At 51.2% G+C, this 20807-nt stretch overlaps 9 protein-coding genes across 9 annotated transcripts; 3 read left to right on the top strand and 6 right to left on the bottom strand.

The window, feature by feature from the left end:
- Positions 1-1421: 1421 nt before the first annotated feature.
- On the bottom strand, positions 1422-3391 carry HO173_009003 (uncharacterized protein; the record flags this gene model as incomplete). The annotated part of the gene is made up of 5 exons (XM_037310899.1): positions 1422-2459; positions 2546-2644; positions 2714-2738; positions 2798-3010; positions 3060-3391. 5 exons carry the CDS (start codon positions 3389-3391, stop codon positions 1422-1424), a joined length of 1707 nt encoding a protein of 568 aa, XP_037162215.1.
- Positions 3392-4442: 1051 nt separating this feature from the next.
- On the top strand, positions 4443-5865 carry HO173_009002 (uncharacterized protein; the record flags this gene model as incomplete). The annotated part of the gene is made up of 6 exons (XM_037310898.1): positions 4443-4466; positions 4527-4541; positions 4594-4708; positions 4759-4894; positions 4958-5595; positions 5645-5865. The coding sequence occupies 6 exons, from the start codon at positions 4443-4445 to the stop codon at positions 5863-5865; spliced, it is 1149 nt and encodes a 382-aa protein (XP_037162214.1).
- A 1089-nt stretch (positions 5866-6954) lies between these two features.
- HO173_009001 (uncharacterized protein) lies at positions 6955-8806 on the bottom strand (the record flags this gene model as incomplete). The annotated part of the gene is made up of 4 exons (XM_037310897.1): positions 6955-7329; positions 7400-7847; positions 7961-8700; positions 8759-8806. 4 exons carry the CDS (start codon positions 8804-8806, stop codon positions 6955-6957), a joined length of 1611 nt encoding a protein of 536 aa, XP_037162213.1.
- Positions 8807-10473: 1667 nt separating this feature from the next.
- HO173_009000 (uncharacterized protein) lies at positions 10474-11097 on the top strand (the record flags this gene model as incomplete). The annotated part of the gene is made up of 1 exon (XM_037310896.1): positions 10474-11097. One exon carries the CDS (start codon positions 10474-10476, stop codon positions 11095-11097), a length of 624 nt encoding a protein of 207 aa, XP_037162212.1.
- A 249-nt stretch (positions 11098-11346) lies between these two features.
- On the bottom strand, positions 11347-12749 carry HO173_008999 (uncharacterized protein; the record flags this gene model as incomplete). The annotated part of the gene is made up of 2 exons (XM_037310895.1): positions 11347-12589; positions 12643-12749. The coding sequence occupies 2 exons, from the start codon at positions 12747-12749 to the stop codon at positions 11347-11349; spliced, it is 1350 nt and encodes a 449-aa protein (XP_037162211.1).
- Positions 12750-13488: 739 nt separating this feature from the next.
- HO173_008998 (uncharacterized protein) lies at positions 13489-14034 on the bottom strand (the record flags this gene model as incomplete). Its single annotated transcript, XM_037310894.1, has 1 exon — positions 13489-14034. One exon carries the CDS (start codon positions 14032-14034, stop codon positions 13489-13491), a length of 546 nt encoding a protein of 181 aa, XP_037162210.1.
- An 865-nt stretch (positions 14035-14899) lies between these two features.
- HO173_008997 (uncharacterized protein) lies at positions 14900-16420 on the top strand (the record flags this gene model as incomplete). Its single annotated transcript, XM_037310893.1, has 7 exons — positions 14900-14918; positions 14970-15016; positions 15094-15237; positions 15305-15530; positions 15580-16145; positions 16198-16275; positions 16334-16420. 7 exons carry the CDS (start codon positions 14900-14902, stop codon positions 16418-16420), a joined length of 1167 nt encoding a protein of 388 aa, XP_037162209.1.
- Positions 16421-16752: 332 nt separating this feature from the next.
- Positions 16753-17211, bottom strand: HO173_008996 (uncharacterized protein; the record flags this gene model as incomplete). Its single annotated transcript, XM_037310892.1, has 1 exon — positions 16753-17211. The coding sequence occupies one exon, from the start codon at positions 17209-17211 to the stop codon at positions 16753-16755; it is 459 nt and encodes a 152-aa protein (XP_037162208.1).
- Positions 17212-18011: 800 nt separating this feature from the next.
- Positions 18012-20113, bottom strand: HO173_008995 (uncharacterized protein; the record flags this gene model as incomplete). The annotated part of the gene is made up of 2 exons (XM_037310891.1): positions 18012-19476; positions 19779-20113. The coding sequence occupies 2 exons, from the start codon at positions 20111-20113 to the stop codon at positions 18012-18014; spliced, it is 1800 nt and encodes a 599-aa protein (XP_037162207.1).
- Positions 20114-20807: the final 694 nt, after the last annotated feature.

Here is a 20807-nt window from a genome sequence, read left to right as displayed (position 1 = left end):
ACATCACAGACAAGCTGAGAAAGTTGATGAAAAAAGAGGTATTTCGCGTCGACCAGCGGCAGTGTAAGGCCGGTGACACAGTGCCAGGAAGCATGAGCAAGCTCAGAGGCAACCCGACAGTTGTAAAAATTGATTTAATCAATAAAAGGTCCGTAGACCAATTTCAGAGATTAAACTGAAAAGAACAGATACTACACTTGATCTAAGCCAAAAGGCAAAGAGAGCTGAGGAAGAAATTTGGGTCTGGGTTTCGGGGGCTTCATATACCCACTCGCCTAGCTAGTGGGACGCTAATGTTTCACCTGCGCTATCCGGATTTCGAAATTGAAATGGTGATTTACTCTTTCTCCAAGGTTTTATTTTCTCAAGTTAATTAATCTACTCTTCAACACCTTTCTCCGTGCACAGCTTATTATCGATCCTTCTCTGCTTCTGCCCGTCGCTAATTGTAGCATGATCTTTGCAGGTTGCCTCTTGATACTTCTGATATGCTTCACCTTCCACAGTTGGGACGCATTTTCCTTGCTCGAAGCTCGGTCGTCTGTGTCACTAATTCAATACTTGCCAGGGTAACTGTTCTCTCTAATGGCGTTGCTCCTGTTGGCAACTTGGGACCTGAGAGCGCGAAGCAAATCCTGCATTCTTTTAACTGAAATCACTTGAAGCTTAAGCAGTCGCCGATTCCTTAAACCCTTGCTCCGTAGAACCCGAATGGTCCACATCCAGCCCCAAAAGAATAACATCTCTCAGCAAACACTACTTCGACGGGAAGAAGCCATAAGCAATACTGTAGCATCGAATCCGCTATCCAGCTTAGTCTCCAACGACCCTGAAACATCTGACGCCCTTGAGAGAGAAAAAACCACCTCCTCGTTCTCTCGGCCTTCCACGGTAGCAGTGGGTGGGGGGCCTTTCGATCTACACTGGCGGCGCTGCGCACTCTGCTGTGAAGGGATCATTCGAGAGTTTTTAAACATAGCTAACCTCGGTGAGCTCCTCATCTTCTTGTTTCTCTCATGCAAGAGCTGAACCCTGGGGAAGCCCGTCTGCTTAAGACTAGAAGTCGTCGACCTCCACAATGGTGGGAACCCGGGCTTTTCAAAGTGTTCATAGGACGAAGAGTGAGGATCTTGATGTTGTAGCAAGGTATTCCAAAAAGCCCACCCTTCGCGTTTGACTGTCGAACTCATCTCTGAAAATCAGCTTTGAGCAGCCCAGTGCAAATCGCTCAGTTGTAGCTCCTGTTGTGTATATGTTGAACTGCCAAGGCCTCTTTGCTTTCTTGTTATTGCAATTATCTACGACTCTCTATATATGACTTTTGCTCGATCTGCTTATCTGAGAAAGAGAGTGAACAATGATTACAAAGAGGCAGGCGAACCCCGTCGAGACCTACATTGGCCACATACCACTCCCCGCGGTCAAACAGTGTCATCCTCGCTGTTCGATCCTTCCACCAATTCAGCTTCCGTCAACCCATGCCCTGCAGGATCCGGCTCCAACCATATCTTGAATTTGGTGACGCCCTTCTTCCTATCCACCCTGAGACTCTCATTAAATGCTCTTCTCATGTCTTCAAAGGTGTTCTTGTCGCCTCTCCGGATTGGGTATTCCATTTCCACCTGTGAAGTGGACAGCTTGAATACGATTTCTTCGACACGCTTTTTCGAAGTATATAATGCAACCTCGTCAAAGACTTCGCCAAGAATTTTGTCTCGAAGTGTTCCTTCGGGCCATAAAGTATAGGAAAGACGAGGAGTGCGAGCTGTGATGATGAAGTATTGTATTTGAACTTCTGGTTTGGGAGCATCTTGAGGTTGCTCCCTTGTGGCTGTCGATGAAGCGATCAGACTCGGCAGTGAAAGGGGATCTTGCTCCTCGATCACACTGCTATCTAATGGGGTTGATTGATTTGTCGCGAGTCCGGGACCAGGAAAGTATGGAGGTTCATCAGCAAACTTCAACGACTCCGCGTTTGGCCGAGATAGGGGCTGGCCATCGCCACCATATTCCAAGATGTCGAGATTTAGTGCACCGTCATCCGGTGGCCTTGATGTCGGCCGCGACGTGAAAGCGTCTTCGACTTTGATTGCAGGCGACCTTCGGTGTCGGCTTCTAGAGAAGGACGCTAACGGTGTGTCCGAAGCCTCATCATGGTCAGTGATGATGATGCTCGACTCCTCTGTTTCGTTCTTGTACTTCATGGATTTGGGTGTCTTGTGGAGTGCGTCTGGCTGTTGCGAGGCAGTTCGCTTTCTATTTGACCCCTGTATGGGCACAGACTCATCATCACCTTCGCCATTTTTGCTCGGCTTTCTCGCTAGGTCCGAATTCCGCAGTGAAAGTCGGCTTGGGAAGCCAGCGGGACCGGCTTGTATGCCTGCTAGAGGGCCCTGAAGCCCCATCTGGGTAATCGGAGCAGGGCATGCTCGCCAATGATTTCGAGGGCTCTCTCGAGGCTGTCCGGTGATCAGCGCAAAATTTTTGCAACGTAGAGTACTCGTCCACAACTCTTGGGATGCTGCTGAGCTTGATGGCATCATACCTTGCTACTCGTAGCATGCCGTACTCCATCACCATGTCCGAACTCGGAGTCTGAAGGCGTCGAGTAAAAGGGAAGACCCCCATAATTAGCTACGGTTAGCTGCCGTTGGCTTATCAGTCTTAATGCCCCATCTTTGCTTGAAGACCAATCCGTCACAGGACGGCTTACATCTGGAGGAAAGTATTGTCTTGAACTGTGACCAAGTAAGTACAAGTCCTAGCTTCGACCAACAATATAGAGAGGCGATCTCACGTAGGACGAGTCGGAGGTGTTACTGGGCCAGGCTGCTGCCGTTGAATATCTATAAGCTGCTGATGCCCCGAGGTAGGGTTGACTCCTCGGGAGGTGGAGCCCTGATCACTGAGAGCGATCTTTAGCCCGTTCCGGGGCCGGTTCTTTTGCTCTACAGCTTGCACTCCATGCCAATTCTGCCGCCAGAATAGCTGTCGGAGTATTTCCATGATCCTACAGACCTCAGCAGCTATTGCAGTTTTCAGAGACACTGTGAACTCACCGAAGTCTGTCCTTGGGATATTGTATTATACGTCTAGTCGGCGCACCCCAATATTTGACGCCGTAACCTCCTACATCAAGAAAGTGTTGGGCCATTAGGCCCAGTTCATATCGAATCGTCCGTGAACCCCAATCTCTGAAACCAGTTCCGTGGATGCCGCTTCGACTTATGTAATTATATTGCGCATACTCTCGAGTGGTGTTCTTCAATTCACACCACATGTAACCCTCAAACCCAGCAAGTTCGCACAGCTTTCTTACACTTGGAATATCGCATGTAGGTATGGGATTGTCGTGTAAAGGCATCATCGGTACGAAGATTTCCTGAACCATGTGAAATGCAAGCAAATGCCAGGAGAAGACGAGGGAACAGCCTGTTTTGAAATCGAATTAGAGGGAGGGAGAGAGGGAGAGAATATAGCTGCCGTTTTTCTGCGTAAGACTTGGATAGGCTAGTAGGGTCACATATCACATTTCCTAGCTTTCTTTCCCCTTGAAGGACTGACATGGATCTTTGCAGTCGGACGGATACATTAGCACCTCCAAATGCATGTCATATCATTTAGATCTGTTGGTCGAATAAGATGTCACATATGCTAGCCTTCATCGCTCTCGGTTCAGACACATTACAACCTCGTCAAGATTACACGACTAAGAGCTTGTTTCACATGAGCCGAGCTGGATTAGAAAACAGAGCATGATACATGTAGGCAAGATACTTTACGGTAACATTGAAAATGAAGGATAACAACAACAACCACCGCAACGAATCAACTTGATAGGCTTGCAACGTTTCAGGCTCTGGGGTGTCTTTAGCGCTGCTTTTCTTAGACATTCAATGTTTCGGATAGTGACAGGATCCGTTACAGCACGCTTAACATCCGCGAAAGAAGTGAGGAAGAAGACTGCATCATTGGAAAAGCACGAAACCTCTTCCGGTAGGCTCCTGCGGAGATTAGCATATCGGTGTGAGACGAATGATTCAGTGTGACCAGATGAAACCATTCTGCTAGGTGAGAAGAAGAGGCACGGTAAGATTTGTGATGCAAGAGCATCAGCCGAGTTTGTACGTCAACTTGTTGCGGTGTTGCAGTGTTGTGGTACTACTCTAGCGAACTGGAGAATAATGTTGACTTGTAAGTTGGAAGAAAACGGGTAAACGGAGGTGAGCACTCGGAAGCATAACCGGCATTGGGTAAAGAAATCCCCCGCACTGTGACATTCCGGCCGGGCTTTAGCCGGAGCCCCACATCCGCTCTGATCGAGTTTCCTAGTGCACCTTTAAGCAATATGAGTGCTCTGCTCTGATCGACTCTCCTTCATACAATCATATACCTTGCATGAATGATTAGTTGGATAACAGAAAATATTACTCCTAAACGTCATGCCTTCAGACACTGCTGGAAAAGTAAGCCAGGCAGGTTACATGTCCACTCCATACGTCATTTGCTAATTCTTCTCCGGCCAGACCATTACCTGCAAAGTACGCCAGATCCCCAATGGAGGCATGGCAGGATGCAATTGACGCTCTTTAGGCTGCCGTAGCTTGGGAAGCAGGCAAGGACCTCTCCATCGAAAACATTGAAGTCGAAGCACCGAAAGCGCACGAGGTCCGCATAGAAATATACTATACTGGTGTCTGCCATACAGGTATGCGCCACCATGCTCTTGGAAGCAGAAGGGAAGCTGAGATGAGGCAGATGCGTACACACTTTCTGGAAAGGATCCAGAGGGAGCCTTCCCCATAGTCCTCGGTCATGAGGGCGCTGGAATTGTCGAGTCCGTTGGCGAAGGTGTCACTAACGTGAAGCCTGGAGACAATGTCGTGGCTCTCTAGTATGTTCTTCCAGCTGAGCTGACTCCAGACGGAGGATCGCTGACAACGCTTTTGCTCTCCAGCACACCTGAGTGCGGCGAATGCAAGTTCTGTAAATCCGGCAAGACGAACCTTTGCGGCAAGATCAGAGCTACACAAGGCAAAGGCGTCATGCCCGACGGAACATCGCGGTTCAAGTGCAAGGGCAAAGAGCTGCTACACTTCATGGGCACCTCGACCTTCTCCCAATACACCGTCGTTGCCGACATTTCCGTTGTAGCCATCACTTCCAAAGCGCCAATGGACCGTACCTGCCTGCTCGGTTGCGGTATCACTACCGGTTACGGGGCTGCAGTGGTGACTGCGGATGTGGAGAAGGGCTCGAACGTTGCAGTCTTCGGCGCTGGTTGCGTCGGCCTCTCGGTCGTCCAGGGCGCGGTAAAGAATGGCGCTGGAAAGATCATAGTCGTGGATGTGAATGACGGCAAAGAGGCCTGGGGCAAGAAATTTGGCGCGACCGATTTCGTCAACCCAACTAAGCTTGGCGGTAAGAGCATCCAAGAGCACCTGGTTGAGATGACGGATGGAGGGTGCGACTACACCTTCGACTGCACGGGCAACGTGGGTGTGATGAGAGCGGCACTCGAGGCCTGCCACAAGGGTTGGGGACAGAGTATCGTCATCGGAGTCGCAGCAGCTGGCCAAGAGATTAGCACTCGACGTAAGTATCATGACCCTGTGGCTGCGGACCCGCGCTGACCTGCTCTCAGCGTTCCAACTCGTCACCGGCCGTGTATGGAAGGGGTGCGCTTTTGGTGGAATCAAAGGCCGCTCGCAGCTCCCAGATCTGGTGGACGACTACATGACCGGCAAGCTCAAGGTCGATGAATTCATCACCCACAGGCAGCCATTGGACGAGATCAATACTGCATTCCAGGATATGAAGGCGGGGGATTGCATCAGATGTGTGGTGAACATGAGGGAAGTATAAGCCAATCACATCGAGATATCTCCAATGTACATAAGTAAAATGCTTGCCTTCTTCTTGCAAGTCTCTCGGTACTCCCAGCTTCCATCACCGCGAATGTCTTGGCAGACTAGCCTGAGTCCCCGAAGCCGCTAGAGCTACCATCCCAGCATCCTTACCTCAGCTAATAAGATACTCCCACACTAGAATACATGACCATCAGGGCCAAATAGTGAGAATCGGAAGCCTCACGAGACTTCTGCACCAAAGCCCCACGAACCAGAGCCGTCCAACCACATCGGTGACACCCAGCCGCTAAGTAAGTACAAGCGGCAACGGGCGGCCGGCGTGGGAAAGAACCTGTCTGGAGCGAAGGCACAACGATCCTGCTCCGGAAAAACGGCCTTTTCATAAAGCAGGCTACATGCTATGCTCGAGCGTGAGTAGCGCTTTAGTCCGTTGGGGTGTGGTGGAGTCGGACTCGCTTGATCACATCATGACGCTCGGAGAGCTGGCTTTTTCTTTCTTTCTTTCTTTCTTTCTTTCTTTCTTGCTGTAAGCAGGGTGGGGACGGGGACGGTTCGATCTTCGAATACGGGTACGGATATGGGCGTAGAAGTGGAAGGGGATTCGTGAGATGTTTTAATTTTGGAGTCACCAAGTGTACTTTATTATCCATACCCGCCAAGTCCGTCTCGGCCGTGATAAAGGGGTATATGAGAGCCGTTGAGCCAAAAAATCGTTGCAGTATCGCCCCCCGTATCCCTCTTCCATTACACTCCACGTCAACTTTTGAACCAAAGCATCTTCCGAAAATCTATCGTACAATCATTTCCATGGCCTCATTGACTTTCTTAAGATTTCTTCTCCAGTATTGTCCTCGACATCATCTCTCTTGCAATTGGCCTATTATGTTCCATGGTGCCGTAGCGATTGAGACGAAAGTGGTAGGGGCGGATGCGTGAATGCCGTCTTGGGGGTACGGGCAAAACGTCCTCTCGCGAATGTCGTAAGACTCTGTCAACAAGGCCTACCGGGATCTCTGATTTTCGTCTTTGTGTCTCCTCAACCGCGGAGATGATGACCCGCGGCGCTGCGTCTTGCGCCGATAGATCAGTTCAGCGGATAGTAATGCATAAATGGTGGTGTCTCAAACGGACTGCTCCCCGCACTGCTCGACCCGCCACTATTTTCCTGCTTGAATTCCACCTGTTGCCCAGATCGCTCAGCGCGCTTGCCAAGGTGTCCCGATCCATTGTACTTTTCAATCAGGAGCTGTGGCAACAGGCTGCCAATAGCTGGCAGCGTATCACGTATTTTAGCCATCACCAGAGGCACGAAGCGAGACTCGCCGCCGCGCAAAGTGGAGATGAGGGTGAGCAGGGAGTTGAGGTATTCTTGCGGGCCGGGCTCGAATTTGCGGGACTCGAGGGGGACGCACGACATAACGTCGATGAGGGTGCAGGCTACGTCGAAGACTTTTTCGATCTGTGAGATGGTGTTAGTGGGTTGAATGATGGATTGGTAGAGCGGGCTCGGGACGGAGAGAGATGCTTACGAGGCCGATGCCGTGGACTTCCATAGACTGTTTTGAGAATTGGCGTGTGACCTCTACGAGATCTTTAGCAATCTCAATGGGGAATCTGAACGTCATTGAGGTATCCGGCGACGTTGAAGAGAGGAACCCGTTGGCGATGGAAAGCTGCCAGACCATTGTGCGAAGCCATTGTTGAGACGTCCGCAGGTCTGCCGCTTGGCTCTCGGTCGTATTTAGGAACTGGGGCAAAGCTTCTGTGAGCTGCTGTTGTAGCCGAGCGAGGGTTAGGGGAGAGCAATCTGTTCTGGACTTGTTCCAAAGCCCGATGAAGTTGTCGTCGAATGGTCGGTAGAGGTTCACCAGGTAGATGAAGCCCGCAAGAGAATAATTCGTTGGATCTTGATCTACTGTCGGAAGACTGATCGTGGCGTGCAGAGTCAGTGGCCGATGTTTCTGCAATGCGTATGCTCTAAGATAATGTTAATGGAGGTTCACAGCTGTTGCGGGAGAGAGCGGTAAGGTTCGTGTCGCCTGTCAAGGAATCGGGCCGATTGATTGAGGCTAAGCAATGAAGCTGCTTACCTTTCTGTCACGAATAGTAGCCAGAAGAGTCGTCTTTTCCTTGACGTCTCGATTACGTTGTCGAACATATACGTGTTCTCGTCCTGCATGCCCAGGATCTGGGCTAATGCTGTTGCTTCTCTCAGATGAAACCAGGCGGTGTTGTGCTTGTTGAGGCCGAAAGAGCAGCCGAAGAGGAAAAATGAAGAGATGACTGTATTGACAGTCGGGCTCTCGACATAGTCATAGCCCTTGCGTACGCGAATAGCTTCCTCCATTAATACAGAACCCATTCTTGGGTTAGTAACTGAGCCAGCCGGCTGGTCCATGAGGTGGCCCGTCTTCAGTACGATACCAGGCTGGATGAGCATGAAGGCCAAGAACGACGTGATGAGGCAGTATGATTCGACGGAGTGACCCATCTCGCCGACAGCATGCCGTATTTGATCTCTATACAAAATAGGCATCGTAGGATACATTTGCGTAAAGAAGAAGTCGGTGCAGCCTTCAATGAGCTCATGGGTCAGGAGGCCGGAAGCTCTGGCGTATTGTGTGGGTGATTGTGGAGGACTTCCATAGCTGTCCTTGCCGTCTTGCAGCATCATGGAAGTAAGGTCTGACTGCTTCTGCGTCTCTCTGAGCTCGGATATGACTTTGGCTCTGCTGCCCTTAGGGCCTTTTTTCTGGGGGATAGCATCGTAGGTGCATGACAGCCCGGCTTGACTGCAATTCCCACATGGCTGACGACTATTGCAACGGACCTGTCAAACAAGCTGTAAGGTTCTGTCATACTCGCATGGCTCAGTTTGATCATCATACCTTACGACGATGGCAAGCATCACAAGCACGCTTTGTAGGGATCGACATATCGGGGATAATGTCGAAGCGGAAGAGAAGGGAGATCTTCGCTGGGAAGGTCAGGCACAACCATGACAACAATAATATTTTGGGAAGATGATGTAGATATGATGCATTGGGAAAACGGTAACTATAATAAGAACGGCATGGACTCGTGGTACCTGAGTTCTGACAATGCTTATAATAATCTGGGCAACATCACTTTGCATCTCGGTACTCTTACAGCATGCGGGTTGGGAAAGCAAGAAAAAGCGGATTTTTCGCCGTGCATGGCCACATTTGCAGGCATTTTTAGCAAGAAACCCAACACACCGTGCCTCAAGCCTCATGCAAGATGAGAGCCGACGGAAGCCATGTGGTGCCTCATCACGATCCAGATTCTACAAGCCGGAGATTTTTTTGGATTTTTTGGATTTTTGGAATGAAAATTTTCACGAAGTTGAAGAAGCAAAAAGTGCGCGAGGATCCAATCAAAGTCAGGGGGTTAAGAAATGACCATTCGGCAGAGTACCGGCAAAAGTCACAACAGTCAGCACGGGCCCTTTCTTGCTGCATCTAAGCATTTCTCCGGGCATAGTCCCTCGGGTCGCCACGCTTTTTTATTCCTTGTATCACATGCTAAAGAACGTTCTACATATAGCTTCTATAGACTATAGCCCCACAGGAAGCTTCTGGATCGACTTCCAGAACGCACCAAGAACAATCCTTCAACTCTAAATTCCGCCTCGTGGGGCCTGTTAACGCGTGGCAGGGAGGGTAGGGAACAATAATGATTCGCTTCAGATGCGGCCAGATAATGCGTGATAAGGGTAGCGTCGACTGCATTGTAACGCTGTTGCTTTTTCCGAGTCTGGAGGCATCGAAAAGGTGCAGGCATTTGTTCACGGTAGTCGGTAATGCAGATGATAGAGCAATGGAAGCCCCGAAAAAAATGGGTGTGTCGGTAGGGCCCGGTGAGGGAGGCGAGAGATTTACGGACCTTCTTTCCGCCATACAGCAAAATAGTAAGTATCCACTACTAACCACGACAAGCCTTTACTCTTCCTTCTGTCTACCTTAGCTGCCATGTATGTAAGACCCACGCTCGTACAATTTCGCCTACACCAAAATGCGCGATATAAACCATTGGTTCTCGCCTATACTGACCACTTGAAGACGGTACGAGGGTACGAGCATCCACACCGCTGCCGCGCCTGGCGCCCCCAACCTGATTTCTCAACCGCGTCCGCTCATAACTGCCGGCTGGGAGATTGACAACATTCACAAATAATCTCACTCATCTAATCTAAAAGATACTCTTAATAGCTTCAAGCCAAGACACTCGGCCTTCTCTAACAATAGCTGTTGTTGGAAACTCTACGAGTCAGCATTACTAGCCACGCACCCTCAGTGCGACGGTCGCCGCCGTCCAAGAGCTACCAGCTCGGGGGTACGTAACTTCATCTTTAACAGCTGAGAGCCAAGGTAGCAAGCGCCACTATTCGTACAACGCCCTCTGTGTACTTGATATCCCAACGCCTCAGATCCACACGTCTTACGACGCCCTGCCACGCAGCTCAACAGCTCTTAGCCACGAGCTCACATCCCCAACCGCCAAGCCAAGAAATCTACATCTACGGCTGTCGTAATCCTTTCCAAGGCGTTTGTTGCGGTTCCGGACACCCCAACAACCGACGATGCGTCTTCCCTACATGCCCCCTAGCCCTCCTCCCTCCTCGGACTCCTCTGCTACGGCCGCATACACGCAACTTTCCGCCCGCCGCTCCCCCAAATCCCTCCTACAGCTCGACCTCACCCTCCTACACTCCCCTCCCGTCGCCTCAGGCTGGTCCTCATTCCTTGGCTCCATACGCAACCAGACAAGCCTACCCGCAGATATACGCGAACTGTGCATCTGCCGGGTAGCGGTGCTGAACGGAGCCGTTTACGAATGGGAGCACCACCTCCCGATCCTACGGGAGGCAGGGGTAGGAGAACGAGCCGTGGAGGAAGTCGAAAGTCGAAAAGCCTGGCGGGGCTGGAAAGCTGAAGATGCAGACGCAGCAGCGGAGGCAGAAGACACACAACATGATGACTACGGGGGCTTGAGCGAGAAGCAAAGAGCCGCACTCGCGTACACTGATGCCATGACTATAGGTGTCAAAGTCAGCGATGAGATTTTTGCCGAGCTGAAGAAACGCTTTGATGAGCGAGCTGTTGTGGAGATCACCGCGGCGGTGGCGGCTTACAACTGCGTGAGTAGGTTTCTAGTCGCGTTGGATGTGGGAGAGATGGGTGAGAAGAAGAAAGAAGAGCAATGAAAATATACATCATCGTGAGAAAGTCGCACGTGCCTACGACGAACATGAGTATCAGGCCAGCCACTATGAACGAGAATTAGGAAAAGCGGCTATTCTGCCGGCTTCAACTGCAACTGCGCGAGCCCATCACAGGATCCTTGATGCAACCGGGCGAACGCTGAACTATTGGTAATTATGATGGATTATTTGCTTACGTACGCCAAAATCTATGTACAGAGATCCTCACAATTTGATCTATAGTGTCACGGCCTAATAAGCAACGCCATATGGATGCGGCTCAATGCTCTCGATATCGATATACCCATACGAGTACATCTCGGTGTCATGGGCCATGAGATCACTCCAGTGTCCCATATCTTTCATAAATGCCTGCTCATTCTCCTCCTTGCTAAGATCAATCGGCTCTTGGTCCTTGCCGATCATGCGAATCTGGCTGCCAGCAGCCACGTTCGTGATACCAAAATTGTTCTCATCCAATCGCTGTTTGATAGCGCCTTTGACCGTCCCCTTTAGGATGTCGGCGCATAATCTCGGCTCCTGGCAAACGGGACGAGCCATGCCTACGCCGTCCACAGTGTTCAGGGCATTGACCATGGCGCCGACCGTCTTGAAGCCGCCGGTAATATAGGTCTTCGTCTTGGTGAGGGCTGGTACAATGGCCTCCGCGAAGTCCAAGAAGAAAGCTTCTCTCTTCTTAGTACTGTCCCTCTTGTGCATGAACGCCAATTCCTCGTAGGTGCCCCCACTCAGCTCTACGAAGTCGAACCGGTTGGCTTCGAGCGCGGCGCAGAGCTCTTTACATTCTTCAGTATCGAAGCCACCTTTTTGGAATTCGACACTGTTGATCTTGATGCCAAGGATGAATGATCCGGGGACGCGCTTGTGGATGCGTTGGGCGATTTCCATAATGATGCGTGAGCGGTTTGCGAGAGAGCCTCCATACTGGTCGGTCCGTTTGTTGGTGGATGAGGCGAGAAACTGGGCGAGCAGATATCCGTGAGCACCGTGAAGTTCGATCCCGTCATAGCCTGCGGCGTGTAGATACTCTGCTGCATGTGCGAAGCCTTCGATGATCCGCTCAATCTCTTCTGATGATGCAGGGTGAGGCTTTGCGAACGTCATGCCCATGACATTGCCCTCAAGCTGAACATCGCTGGCCGAGACAGGGTCCTTTTGGATATCTTCTGAGACTTGGCGGCCGGGGTGGCTGACTTGACCAATGCACAGACTGCCATGCGCCTTGCTCTCCGCCGCGAGCTTCTTGAAGGCTTCGAAGCGTTCACCCTTTGGTTCTTCTGTTCGAGGTATGATGGGATTGCCGGCAGCTTCGAGCTGATCGAATTCGATCATGATGTTACCGGTGAGGATCGTGCCGAGTTGGCCTTCGCCCCATCGCTTGTAGACGTTGATGAGGTTCTCCGAGGGAATGCCGCGCTTGCTAAAGTGCTTGGGGTCCCATGACGAAATTCGCTCTGTCATAGCAGCCTTGAGACTATTGACCAATCAGCCAATGTTGATTGCAATTGAAGCGGCTTGAGAGCGTACAATCTATTTGGAGCAGTCTTGCCGCTGAATGGAAATTCAAGTGGCTTCGCGAGGGGAGCGGGGGAGACATTTTCGGATTCATAACGAGCTTCTGGTCCTACTGCCATTGTATCTGATTGAAAAATATCTGATTTGGAGGTATCTGGTTTAGAGGTAGCTGATATAGAAGTGACTGATAAAAGCGATGATGTGATTGAAATTATGTCTGTGTGGACATACCGCAGCGAAAAGGCATGATCTTTTATAAGACGAGGGTCTCGGATCGGTGCCTGAATTTGTCAACTTCGATGACTTGATCCATTCTTTTCCGGCAGATGTTTTGGCTTTTGCAATAGTGTCAAATGTTCGAAGTGACGTCAATTCTGTTGAAGAGATAAAACATTCCATCGGATAAGGGTCCGAACAACTTGATCGGAAGGACGCTGTTCGCGCTAAGATCTCTTCCGGGGCTCGAGTTCTGAGGACCAGTCCCGCTCCCTGGTTATTACAACAATCATCATTTCCTACGGTGACCAGTCAATAGCTTGCAACCTCTGCGGTACGCCATTTTTCAGGTCCGTCTTCGAAAGAGACTGCACGACGTGCATCGATGTGGAAGATAAGAAACGGTGGCACAGAGGCTACTAGCGGTGGAAAAACATCCAGGGACCAAGTTTTTACGCGAGTTGAATGCAATGTCTGATAGCGGGACTATTGTACAGTAATCCAGGGTTGGTGTCCTTGAATGTAGTAATGTCTTAAGGTGTTTGAAGATTCCAAGGCGACGATTCTGGCTTCTATTTGAAAATTGCACTGGTTGAATAAGGACTGGCTGTCGGTCATTCCGTCGCCTTCTCATTCCACTATTCAAGAAGTCTCATTCGCATCCGTCCCGTCGTCCCCGTCCCCAACCGATGCCCCTGGCTCCTTCAAAGTAATCTTCATAAGGTTCGAGTTATCAACATAGGTGTATGCACTTCCTAACCCAGGCGCCGCCCTGACGTCCTCACACGCCGTATTCAACTCCAGCGCCGCCAGTTGAACCGCCAGCCAGCTGCTCCGCACTTTGTCAGACGCCCTGCGCAGCTCCACCAACACCTGACAAGTCTTGTATGTTTCGAAGTAGGGGAGTTGGAAATCGCCGGCGCCGCTGTTGTAGAAGGTACCGATGATCGGGTTCAGAGGCAGGGCGCGGAGGACGCCGGCGCAGTCGGAGAAACGGGGCTCGGTGCGCGCCTGAGCGCCGCGTCGGGTGCAGACGAAGGCGCCGTTGGAGGTCCCGTTGAGGGTGGTGTTCGTGTGGAGAGGGCTCGCTGGACTGATTAGAGTTGTGCCCTGCGGGATGGTCGCGGCGAGAGCTGAGGAAGAGAAGAGGGCAAGGCCCAAGTATTTGAGATGGAGAAGCATATGCATAACGAGAGGATGGAGATTAGGAGAACGAGCGTATTGGTGATCAAGTCAAGCAATGAACGATGGAATAGTTGGGGTATTTTTCTCGGACACATGGCCTTTTATCAAAGAAATATCCTTGCGCTTGAACAACTAAAGTGAAATGCTGGCTACTTCGCATGTTCTTAGATTCATACTGATCTTTCTTCCCCACAACGCTTTTCGTGCGTCGGATTCACAGGCGCACGTCATGCGATTTGCGCAAGAGCATGTTGTAAGAGGAGTGTTTGACCTTGATACACAGCCACGACGGCAAATGTTTCTGCAGATACGCGCAAGCGGAATCCAACAGTCAGTTGCACTTTTCCACTAAGCTTCCTGGTTTTGGTGAACCATCAGTGCGACACGCGAGGGCCACGAGCCGTGTCAGGGCACGCGTTATAAGACTGTTACGTTCGGACAATGGAACAAACACGGAATCACCTTGTATTTAATGAAGAGAAGAACGTGATTACGAGTAGTCTTCGCGAATGATTGACATCCATTTGAGCGAGGTGTGAAGTATTTGTAGCTTGGGGTTCTTCCCAAGGCCCATCAGTCTGCCATCAGTCCTCTCCCTCCAGACGGCACTTAGTATAGACATGCAGAATCAGCATTGGATTGTACGCTCAAAGAGAGTGTCGACTTTTGATCGGCATCTGCTTACCGCAGTGTTCATGAAATTGGTCACAGATTAGAGAGCAAAAGTGCAGGCGAGAGGCAAGCCTGCCTGCGGCTGCCTCGCTTGACGGCGCTTGTGGTTTCGGCCGTTGGCTCCGTCCACGCATTCCACAAAGAGCTGCCTGGCAAAAAACATTATGATAGAACAGTACGATTGATTTGATCCAAGATGGCAGAGGCACCCATAGGTATTCCGAGTCGAGCTTCGAGTTTGTCCAGCAAAAGCTGACTAGAAGTAGTCCTCGATGGAGGGACTGGGTTCCTCAAGGTTGGCTATGCAGCGCAGGTAAGCATGAAACTCGAAAAACCGTTGAGCGCTGTCACTATTTGCAACGATGCTGATCATCTGTTGAAATTCTGTAGAACTTCCCTGAGCATTCATACCCCTCCATTGTCGGACGGCCCATCCTGCGGTCAGAAGAACGAGCCGGGGACATTGTGGTCAAGGACATCATGTGCGGAGACGAAGCAGCAGCAGCTCGGTCAATGCTACAAATCACATATCCGGTGTGCCTCTAGCAATCTTTCTGGCTCGACGAGTATAGGAAATGGGGCTGACTGCGGGTATAAATAGATGGAGAACGGCATTGTCAAGAGATGGGACGACATGGAGCATTTGTGGAACTATACCTTTGACGAGAAGATGAAGATCGATCCTACCGGCCGGAAGATCCTGTTGACGGAACCGCCATTGAACCCTTTGAAAAACCGAGAACAGATGTGCGATGTGATGTTTGAGAAGTACAATTTTGGGGGCGTCTATGTGGCTATACAAGCGGTGCTGGCTCTATATGCTCAAGGTAAGGTACGCCTATTCTTTGCAGAGGACTGGCCTAAACGTCTGGTCAGGTCTCAGCAGCGGTGTGGTCGTCGATTCAGGCGATGGAGTCACCCATATAGTCCCTGTCTACGAATCCACAGTCCTCAACCACCTTACTCGGCGTCTCGATGTCGCAGGCCGAGACGTCACGCGCAACCTGATTGCTCTTCTCCTACGCCGAGGATACGCCCTGAACAGAACAGCGGATTTCGAGACAGTACGGCTAATCAAAGAAAAGCTGTGCTACGTCTCATACGATCTAGAGCTGGACCAGAAGCTGAGCGAGGATACGACGGTTCTGGTAGAGTCATACACACTGCCCGATGGACGTGTGATCAGAGTAGGTAGCGAACGATTTGAGGCACCAGAGTGCCTGTTCCAACCGCATCTTGTGGACGTCGAGCAGCCGGGCATTGCGGAGTTCCTGTTCAATACGATACAAGGGGCAGATGTGGATATCAGAACGAGCCTTTACAAGGCTATCGTGCTCAGTGGTGGTAGCAGCATGTACCCAGGGCTACCGTCGAGGATGGAGAAAGAGATCAAGCAGCTGTGGCTGACAAAGGTGCTGGGTGGGAACCCTGAGAGGCTGAATGTGAGTCTCCAAAAGCTATGCACACTACTACAATGCTGACTCTCGCTCCCAGAAATTCAAGGTCAGGATTGAGGATCCACCACGGCGGAGACATATGGTCTTCCTTGGTGGCGCAGTGCTTGCAAACATTGTAAGTCAATCGCGAAATCCTTGGCGCACAGTCTCTTTTGGCCGCTGACAATCTACAGATGGCAGACAAAGAGAACATGTGGATAACGAAACAAGAGTGGCAGGAGCAAGGGCCAAGAATATTAGAGAAGCTTGGCCCAAGGTAGTCCAAAATACTTTGGGCTCTTTCTGCCAGTGCAAATTTGTACAGTATTTTATAAAAAGCTCTGGCCAACGAACCTTTCCACTGAACCGCGCTCACACCCTCTCATTCTCTTCAGAAAACCCTTTACTGTTCTTCCGTCTGCGCTTATACTACACACGGCCAAACACAATGGCTCCATTCAAAATCCTCATCATCAACCCCAACACCAATCAATCAATGACCGACTCCCTCCGCGCACCCATAGAAAGTCTAGGCTACAATAACGTACAAAACCCCCATCAAACTACCGCGTGAAATTCTTCGCATCCAGACATCTACCCGAACGCCCCCCCACTACCCCGCTTCCAAACCCGCCAAAACCGCGAAAAAGTCCCCGGCTGACAAGCAAAGCAGACCGAATACACCTACCTCACCGCCCCATCCGGCGTCCCCAGCATCAACAACCTCGACGACGCCGCCCGATCCGCCCAGCACACCCTCCCCTCCACCCTCCCCTACACCTCCACCCACGACGCCTTCCTCGTCGCGTGCTACAGCCCGCACCCGCTCGTGCCCCTCCTGCAACAACGCACCGCCGCGCCCGTCGTCGGCATCTTCGACGCCAGCGTCCACGCCTCCCTGCAGCTGCTGCGCGCGCCGCAGCGGTTCGGCATCGTGAGCACGGGCGACGTCTGGCGGGGGATCCTCGGGGACGCGGTCCGGGGGCCCCACGTGCTCGGGCGGGAGCGGGCGGAGGGGTGTTTTGCGGGGGTGGAGACGTGCGGGTTGGATGCGGGGGAGTTGCACGGGCATGGGGAGGTGGAGGGGAGGGTGAGGGGGGCGACGGAGAGGCTGGTGGAGGGGGGGGAGGGGGAGGTCGGGGTGGTGGTGTTGGGGTGTGCGGGGATGGTGGGGATGGAGGGGTGGGTTAGGGGGGTCGCGGGGGAGGGGGTGAAGGTTGTGGATGGGGTGAGGGCGGGGGTGGGGGTGTTGCAGGGGTTGGTTAGGGGTGGGTTTTGAATCGGGATGGGGAGTACTCGCGTCACTTATTATATGAAGGTAGGCGGCTACTAGAACAGTTGTGGAAATGATCGATTGCATTGCTTAGAGAGTACAGTAGCTATAGCACCAGGCCGCAGAAAGGAAAACATGCTTGAGGGCTTCAGACAGACGTTGACACCGAAGTGTTCCGTTCGTTTACAGTCTAGCTTGTATCTTGCGAGCCATTGATTGTAGAAACGGAAAAGAATTGATAGCTGCGTATGACTGGATGATAGATGCTGACATGGAGCTGAAGGGGCGATAGCTACAAGGGCCAGGGTTAGCAAACGGTGGAAGAGGGTGGTGAGGGGGGTTGGTGGAGTGCAGGACTTACACCCCACAGGTATCCTGACAAGAGATGGATCTCGAATTGTGGACCAGATGTATAAAATACTCGAAGTTCGTACAGGAGCGGAAATGTTGTGATAAGAACATGGACGACATGACCTGGTGAAATGTTAGCGGCGAGTAGTAAAAAAGGCAACATGAATACCACATACCGAACAGATATTAGCGATGTTGCAATGACAATTCTAAGCTACAGTTCTTCGTGACTCAACAAGGAAGAGTTCTCAAGGGTTGAGCAAGTCGTTGAACTTGGTCAAGCTCTTCTTGACCCTCATCATCCGAGTTTCCTTCCGCCCAGCAATGTACCCTCCGGTATCGTCGTTGATGCCCAAGACACGACGCGCCTTGGCGTTCTCATCGTATGGGCGAGGAGCAGCGTCGATGCTAGCGCGGCGCTCGGGAAGACCCAGGACTTCACGGGCTTTGGAATCGTCGCGCGGCGTGGCTCCAAAGGAGCGGATGGCTTCTAGGATCGCGGCTTCCTCTTCTTCATCCTCCCACTCGTTATCGTCTAGCTCCTGCTGCTTGCGTAGGTCTTCCTTGTATTGCTCGACTGACTTGATGGCGGGCGCCGTCTTGCGCTTTGATCCCGCGGATACGTCTCCCTCGTATTGGGAGACAGTGATGGTGGGCGGCGATCGCTCAGAGGTCTGTGCATGAGAGATCTCCGCGTTGGTTTTCTCAGTTTCTGACTTGGACATGGTGGGGAACGCGGACTTGGTGGAGGTTGGGCTCAGCTTAGAACGCTTGGTAGGAGTGCAGGTGACAACCCATTCTTTGTGCATACCAATGATGAATTGGTTGTTGTTCATCGTGGGCCCCGATCTTCTATGCTTCCTTCCCTTGGGCGTCGCGTCATTGGTCTTCTCCACCCCTACCTTTTGTGAGGTAGATGGCTCGGTCTTATTGGGGACTTCAGTGAGAGAGGAGTCATCAGTCTGAGTAGATGCTTCAGACTTGGTCGGTGAAGTAGAGATGGGTGGGCCTTCGATAGCGGATACAGCGCTATTCTTAGCAGGCGAAGAGAAACGAGCCAGTACATCAGAAACAGCCTGGTCAGTCGCTTCTTCCGCGATCATCGAGAGGACGCGGATTCCGGATATGTTCATGTTAGCCCAGTGTTGACCGAGCTCGGGGTCCAAGATAGGCACGAGCGCAGCCCATGTATTGGATCTGCTCAGCTTCTTGTGGAAGTGGCCGATGTGCTTGAGAATCCAAGCCTTAATATTGTCGTCGTAGGGAGACTGTTGAGCGAAAACCAACTGGGCGATCTTGGGACAACATTCAGCAGACATCTCCCATTCCAAGTCATGAATCACTTCGAAGGCCATAATCTTAAGGTGGATCAACTTGAGCTTTATCGCGAACTTGTAGAGACGGATGAGAACCATGAAGCGGTCAGCGTCCTTAGTCAGGCGAGTGATATAGACCTTCAGTCTCCGCACGGGGTAGCAGTCGGGACCGTTTTCGAGATAGGTCTGGATAACGTCAAAGCAGACGCCAGGATCATTCATGAAATGGAGGTTCATCTTGCAGCCAGGCAGGTAGTCGAGAGATGCAAAGAAATCGGCCAGAACAGGAGAGCGCAGGAGAGCGGAGCGCTGGACTGTAAAGGTTCGGCTGACGCCCCAGGGCATGTCTGGGCAGTCGATGCTGATGAACTCGTCTACCTCTTCAGGAATATCGAATCTGTATATAAGGCGATGTCAGTGTGACACTTGGATTGAGGTATTGCTTCAAGGTTTGCAGGCAAGGCTGTGGCTCTCCCACCACCCATCCACTATCTTTGCACAGGCAAGAAAACTGATGACAGGAAGTGAATAAGCGAAGTTTGTATATGCACAAACAAGCTACTCCACGTGGACCGGGTAAGGCTGCAGAACAAAGAAATAGTGGAGGTGCTCGTCGCATGGGCATCGTGAGCTCGACGTGAAGTTGTGATGATGTATAAACTGGGGGTGCATAGCGGACAAGCGAAATAGTCAACATACTCTTGGGCCAAGACTTTCTGCTCGTACTGCCCTTGAGTCAAACCAGCTTTGCTCATCATCTCGAGCTTAGGATGCCATTTTACAGGTGGGACTTGGAAGAAATAGCCGATAACCATCATTTCACCATCGAGCTCCTCCTCCTCCTCACGGATAGGAACCATGGTACTTGCTGAGCTGGAGGTCTTGCCCTCCTCCTCGCCGACGGGAGTAGCGGTTTTTGCTGCCATGTTGATATTGACATGGACCTCCTCCTTGATGAAAGGAGTGTCGGCGATTGCTGACGTGGTACTCTCAACCTCCTCCTCGCGGATTGGGGTAATGTTATGTGCTGACATAGTGGAATTCACAGCTGTAAGGGTAGCGATGTGTTAGAGAGTGTAGTACGCTCAATTATGACGTAGAAAGGAGGGTGATGTAGTTGGTAAAGAGCGATGAAGTCGACGAAAGAGAGTGTGTTGTTGGAAGGGGTTGCGTTGTGGAAATAAGCGGCCGAATTCCAAATTCAATTGTCAACACTGAAGTATATGACGAAAGGCTAGCAGTAATTTCCCGACAGGCATTACAGATTACCTCAGGTACTTTGCAAAGGAAGTGCCCTTTCAATGGGCTTCATTTGTAACATGGCGTTTCATGGGGCCATGTAATTTATGTCTTTCTTTGCAGTCTCAAAGGCCACCAATCAGATTATATCAGTCAAGGCATCATGGGCCAGTATGCAATAGCTACGGAAATCTGGTGCACCTTAAGCATGCCAGCTTACCTTCTACTTTGGCTTGAGTGGAGCCTGTCATATATCATCTGTTTAGTCCAAGTCCAGAGTCCAGACACTAGTATTCAAGTTCTTCAATCACGCTAATCTCATCCTAAGCCTTGAACACATTGTTCGGCAGCGGCCTCTGCTCTAAATCGTGTTGGATGGAGTCCTTTACGTTTCATACGTGTACTCAGCATTCAGAGACCGGTGGCTTGACGGTACTTCAACTAGATCATATGGTAATGGCCCCCTTTCTCTGGATCCTTGAAGGGAGA

Source organism: Letharia columbiana, assembly GCF_014066305.1.
Source record: "Letharia columbiana isolate WasteWater2 chromosome Unknown Sc0000036_s0, whole genome shotgun sequence".
In the NCBI taxonomy this organism is placed as follows: Eukaryota; Fungi; Ascomycota; class Lecanoromycetes; order Lecanorales; family Parmeliaceae; genus Letharia; species Letharia columbiana.
This window is presented reverse-complemented; position numbering and strand designations above follow the sequence as displayed.